A 6,235-nucleotide genomic window follows, 5' to 3' on the forward strand; every position below is an offset into this window, starting at 1 on the left:
CTGTGTCCCCTGTCCCCATGGCCATGTCCTCTGACCCTGCCAGTGTCCCCCTGTCCCCATGGCCATGTCCCCCTGTGTCCCCTGTCCCCCTGGCCGTGTCCCCTGACCCGGGCTGTTCCCTTGCAGATGGAAAAAAAAAGTACCTGAAGGAGAGAAAAGGTAACGGCTCCTGGGGGGGTTCCTTGTGTTTGGGGACACAGAGGTGGCACCACCACAGGGGACAACCGGTGTCCCTGCCCCGGTGTTGGCATCTCTGGGCCATCGGGTGACATTTTCCAGCCCCCCTGGGGATGAGGGTCCTGTAATGAGGTGCATCTGGCTGGTCCCTGGGCTGTGTCCCCATCTCCTCACCGTGGCACTTCCTGGAAGCCACCACTGCTACCCAGTGCTGGTGGCACCAGGATGAGCCATGATGCCACCATGTCATGATAACAACATGCTGTGATGCCACCATGTCATGATGCCACCCCAGCATGGTAACATCATACCATGATGTCACCATGTCATGATATCACCATGCCATGATGACACCACACCATGATGCCACCGTGCCGTGATGTCACCATGTCATGATAACACCCTGCCATGATCTCACCCTGCCATGATGCCACCATGTCATAATGCCACCACATCGTGGTAACACCATACCATACCACCCTGCCATGGTGCCACCATGTCATGATAACACCCTGCCATGATCTCACCCTGCCATGATGCCACCATGTCATAATGCCACCACATCGTGGTAACACCATACCATACCACCCTGCCATGGTGCCACCATGTCATGATAACACCCTGCCATGATCTCACCCTGCCATGATGCCACCATGTCATAATGCCACCACATCGTGGTAACACCATACCATACCACCCTGCCATGGTGCCACCATGTCATGATAACACCCTGCCATGATCTCATCATGCCATGATACCACCACACCATGATGCCACCATATCATGATGACACCACACCATGATACCACCATGCCATGATGCCACCATACCATGATATGATGCTACCACATCATGATGCCACCACACCATGATGCCACCACACCATGATACCACTGTCATCATGATGCCACCACATCATGATGCCACCAGACCATGATGCCACCACACAATTATACCACTGTCATCATGATGCCACCACACCATGATGCCACCATGCCTTGATACCACCACGCCATGATGCCACCACATCATGGTAACACCATACCATGTTGTCACCGCACCATGATAAGGCCACATCATAATGCCACCACACCATGATGCCACCACACCATGATACCACTGTGCCATGATGCCACCAAATCATGATGACACCACACCATGATGCCACGATGCCTTGATACCACCACATCATGATGACACCACACCATGATGCCACTGTGCCATGATACCATCACACCATGATGCCACCACACCGTGATGCCACTGTGCCGTGATGCCACCACATCATGATGACACCACACCATGATGCCACCATGCCTTGATACCACCACATCATGGTAGCACCATACCATGATGTCACCACACCATGATAAGGCCACATCATGATGCCACCACACCATGATACCACTGTGCCATGATGCCACCACATCATGATACCACCACACCATGATACCACTGTGCCATGATGCCACCACATCATGGTAACACCATACCATGTTATCACCATGCCATGATAAGGCCATGCCATGATGTCACCACACCATGATACCACCACCCCATGCTGCCACCCTACCCTGATGCCACCAACCACCACCCTTTATCACTCTCCCCAGTCTTCGTGACACTGACTTGCGCCTTCCGCTACGGCCGCGAGGACCTGGACGTGCTGGGCTTGACCTTCCGCAAGGACCTCTTTGTGGCCAACGTCCAGGCCTTCCCACCAGTCCCTGAGGAGAAGAAACCCCTGACACGGCTGCAGGAGAGACTGATCAAGAAGCTGGGCGAGCACGCCTACCCCTTCACCTTCGAGGTAGGGTGGCCACAGGTGACAGTGCTCCTGGGTGCTCTTCCCACACTGGAGGGGACATTGACCCACCTCTGGAGACATCATGGTCATGGTTGGGGTGGGGGGAAGTGGGGTGAGATGCTGTCACCCATGATGAAGATGCAGCTTTGGATGGTGGATCTGAAAATTTGGGAGCAAAAAGCAGCCCCTGGTGGGGAAACTGAGGCACGGGGGTGTGTGGTGGAGAAGTTGTCACCACTTGGAGCTGGTGAGGACCTGGTGGCATCTTCCAGGCTAAGAGTTGTGAACCTGTTGGCTCAGGGATGGGGGTCCCATCCCATCAAACCCACCCACTTTCTCCTTCAGATCCCACCCAACCTGCCCTGCTCCGTCACGCTGCAGCCAGGTCCAGAGGACACGGGGAAGGTGAGGTCCACCTGTCCTTGTGTCACCAGGTAGTGGTGACCAACCCTTGGTTGAGGTCACCTCTTTGGGGAGGTGCAAAGGTTTTTCTCTGTCTTCTTCTCTGCCCCATCGTGGTCTCCAGGCCTGTGGTGTGGACTATGAGGTCAAAGCTTTCTGTGCGGAGAACTTGGAGGAGAAAATCCACAAGAGGTGAGTGGAGAAGATCCAGCCAACCTGGGTGGGAGCAGCACCCTGGGGGTCCTGGCAGGAGCTGTGACCCAGCGGTGGGAATGGGGCATCACCAGTTTGCTACCCACAGTGGGTGAGATGGGGTGGGATGGAGATGTCCTTCATGATGAGGCTGGGATGGAGATGTCCTCCAGGCTGGGGTTGGGATGGGGATGTCCTCTATGATGGGGTTGGGATGGAGATGTCATCCATGATGGGGTTGGGATGGAGATGTCCTCCAGGCTGGGGTTGGAATGGGGATGTCCTCCAGGCTTGGCCCGGGATGGGGATGTCCTCCAGGCTGGGGTTGGGATGGAGATGTCCTCCAGGCTGGGGTTGGGATGGAGATGTCCTTCATGATGGGGCTGGGATGGGGATGTCCTCCATGATGGGGTTGGGATGGAGATGTCCTCCAGGCTGGGGTTGGAATGGGGATGTCCTCCATGATGGGGCTGGGATGGGGATGTCCTCCATGATGGGGTTGGGATGGAGATGTCCTCAAGGCTAGGCCCGGGATGGAGATGTCCTCCAGGCTGGGGTTGGATGAGGATGTCCTACAGGCTGGGGTTAGGATGGGGATGTCCTCCATGATGGGGTTGGGATGGAGATGTCCTCCATGATGAGGCTGAGATGGATATGTCCTCCAGACTGGGGTTGGGATGAGGATGTCCTCCAGACTGGGGTTGGGATGGAGATGTCCTCCAGGCTGGGCCTGGGATGGAGATGTTCTCCATGATGGAGCTGGGACAGAGATGTTCTCCAGGCTGGGGCTGGAGTTAGGATGATGATGTTCACCAGAATGGAGTTGGGACAGAGATGGTCTCCAGGCTAGGCCTGGGATGGAGATGTCCTTTAGATTGGGGCTGTGATGGAGATGTTCTCCAGGCTGGGCTTGGGACAGAGATGTCTTCTAGGCTGGGGCTGGGACAGAGATGTCCTCCAGGCTGGGACTGGGATGGAGATGCTCTCCAGGATGGAGCTGTTCCCCAGGATGGAGCTGGGATGAAGATGCTTTCCAGGATAGGGATGAGTGAGAGATGATCTAAGGGTTGGAATGGAGATGTCCACCACTGTGCTGCAGGCAAGGAGCCCAACCCTACTGTGGCTCAGGACCTTCCACACCACCCTTCCCTTGACCCAACAGAGCAGAAGAAAAGAGACATTTAACCCAAAATGGATGGGCCAAGAAAGAAGGAACAGACCAGGCTGGGGCTGGGATGGAGATACCTGGGCTAAGTCTGGAGTTGAGATGATGTTCACCAGGTGGACACCTGGGTTCTCCTCTCACCATCTCCTCCCCCCAGGAACTCGGTGCGCCTGGTGATCCGTAAGGTCCAATATGCACCGGAGAGACCCGGCCCCCAGCCCATGGCAGAGACCACCCGGCAGTTCCTCATGTCGGACAAACCTCTGCACCTCGAGGCGTCCCTGGACAAGGAGGTGGGTGAGGACCCACCAGCCAGGTGACCCCAGTGAAGATGAAGACCTCACCATCCCTCCTTCCTTTGCTTCCTTGTAGATCTACTACCACGGAGAACCCATCAGTGTCAACGTCCACGTCACCAACAACACCAACAAGACGGTGAAGAAGATCAAGATCTCAGGTGAGGAACTTGGCTTCATCCCTGCCACCAACTGGTGTCCCCATCCCTGTGGGGACCTTCCCTGACCCTTGTGTCTCCATCCCTCACCCCAGTTCGCCAGTATGCCGACATCTGCCTCTTCAACACCGCCCAGTACAAGTGTCCGGTGGCCGTGGAGGACGCTGAGTGAGTACTGGTTGCTTGGGGACATCATGAAGGGACCTTGGAGGAGCCTTGGAGGACTCTTACCCCAACGCAGCACCTTCAGAGCAGTGGGATGTTGGGTTGGGCAAGGAGGTCCTGGTGGGAGGAGTGGGGAGGTGGAGACTCTTGTTTTGATGGTATCACGGAGAATGTCACCTTCCACATCCCCATGGTCAGAGATGAACTCCAGGGTGGGGCAGGGAAAGAATGGGTTGGGAGTTGGGATGGAGATGTTCACCAAGCTGGGATGGAGATGGTCACCAGACTGGGATGGAGATGGTCACCAAGCTGGGATGGAGATGTTCACCAGGCTGGGGTGGAGACGTTCACCAAGCTGGGATGGAGATGTTCACCAGACTGGGTTGGAGATGTTCACCAAGCTGGGGTGGAGATGTTCACCAGGCTGGGATGGAGATGTTCACCAGGCTGGGGTGGAGATGTTCACCAGGCTGGGTTGGAGATGGTCACCAGAGTGGGTTGGAGATGGTCACCAGAGTGGGTTGGAGATGTCTGGGCTGGGTCTGGAGTTGGAATGGAGAAGTTTAGCATGCTGGGGCTGAGATGGAGATGTCTGTTCTGTCTCTGGAGTTGGGATGGAGGTGTTCATCAGGCTGGGGCTGGGCTGGATGGAGATGTTCCTTGGGCTGGAATGGAGATGTTCACCATGCTGGGCCTGAAATGGAGATGTCCAAGCTGGATCTGGAGTTGGGATGGAGATGTTCCTTGGGCTGGGATGGAGACATTCACTAGGCTGGGACTGGGATGGAGGTGTTCACCAGGCTGGGGCTGGGATGGAGATGTTCCTTGGGCTGGGCTGGAGATATCCATGATGGTCATGGGGTTGTCAGAGATGGGATGGAGCTGGGTCTCTTGTTGATGGTGAATGTCATCTCCAGTGACATGGTAGCCCCAAGCTCGACGTTCTGCAAAGTCTACACCCTGACCCCCTTCCTCGCCAACAACCGGGAGAAGCGGGGGCTGGCGCTGGACGGCAAACTCAAGCATGAGGACACCAACCTGGCCTCCAGCACCCTGTGAGCCCCCCAACCACCCCCCCTGGGGCTCCTGCAACCTCCAGCAGCATGGTGGGGCTTGGGGGAGGACCAAGCCCTGGTGGGCATCCATCTCCTGCTCCAGGAGTGATGCTTGGGGTGGAGAAGACCCGGTTGTGGGGGGACCTTCAGGAGGATGGGGGTGTGGTCCCCTATGGACATCCCCTCACTGATCTCCATCTGTTCCTTCCTCCAGGTTAAGAGATGGAGCCAACAAGGAGATCCTGGGCATTATTGTCTCCTACAAGGTGAAGGTGAAGCTGGTGGTGTCACGGGGAGGGTGAGTGTTGAGGACCTCCCCGTGCTGCACCCCTTCTCCTCCCTTGATCTCCTCTGGGTTTGGGACTGTGTCCTCTCCTGGGATGCTGCGTGGTCCCTGGGGGTGGGATGGTGAAGATGTGGCCAAGCCCAGCTCTGAGGACACGTGTCCTTGGGGCATGGTGACTAACATCTTGTCTCCTTTGACCCACGCCAGCTTGCTGGGAGACCTCGCCTCCAGGTAACCCCCCAAAACTTCTCCCCCCACCCCCCCAAATTATCATTGCAGCCCCTCAATCCCTTCTGCTCCCCCCATGCTTGTCCTTGAGATGCCACCACCATTGAGGGTGACCTAAAGGAGAAGCTTGGGTTGTCCCAAACCATCACTGATCCCAAACCATGGGGTCAAGCTCAAGGAATAAGCCATAAAGAAGCTACGTGGAGGAGAAGACAGGTTCTTTTTGCCCAACTTTGTGGTCTCCTCAGCAGCTCCCATGTCTGATGTTCTTCTCCACCCACCTCCCCACCCCAAAAAATTGTCC

General features: G+C 56.2%; 1 protein-coding gene across 1 annotated transcript; it reads left to right on the top strand.

Moving 5' to 3' along the window:
• Positions 1-17: 17 nt before the first annotated feature.
• Positions 18-5,934, top strand: LOC104528964 (beta-arrestin-1; the record flags this gene model as incomplete). The annotated part of the gene is made up of 10 exons (XM_010173124.2): positions 18-159; positions 1,791-1,987; positions 2,330-2,389; positions 2,511-2,578; positions 3,901-4,036; positions 4,116-4,200; positions 4,293-4,365; positions 5,280-5,417; positions 5,632-5,715; positions 5,911-5,934. Coding segments are annotated over exons 1-10 (1,007 nt in total), but the record flags the coding sequence as incomplete, so codon positions are not given.
• Positions 5,935-6,235: the final 301 nt, after the last annotated feature.

This window comes from Antrostomus carolinensis, unplaced genomic scaffold (assembly GCF_000700745.2).
Source record: "Antrostomus carolinensis isolate BGI_N321 unplaced genomic scaffold, ASM70074v2 scaffold18088, whole genome shotgun sequence".
NCBI lineage: Eukaryota > Metazoa > Chordata > Aves > Caprimulgiformes > Caprimulgidae > Antrostomus > Antrostomus carolinensis.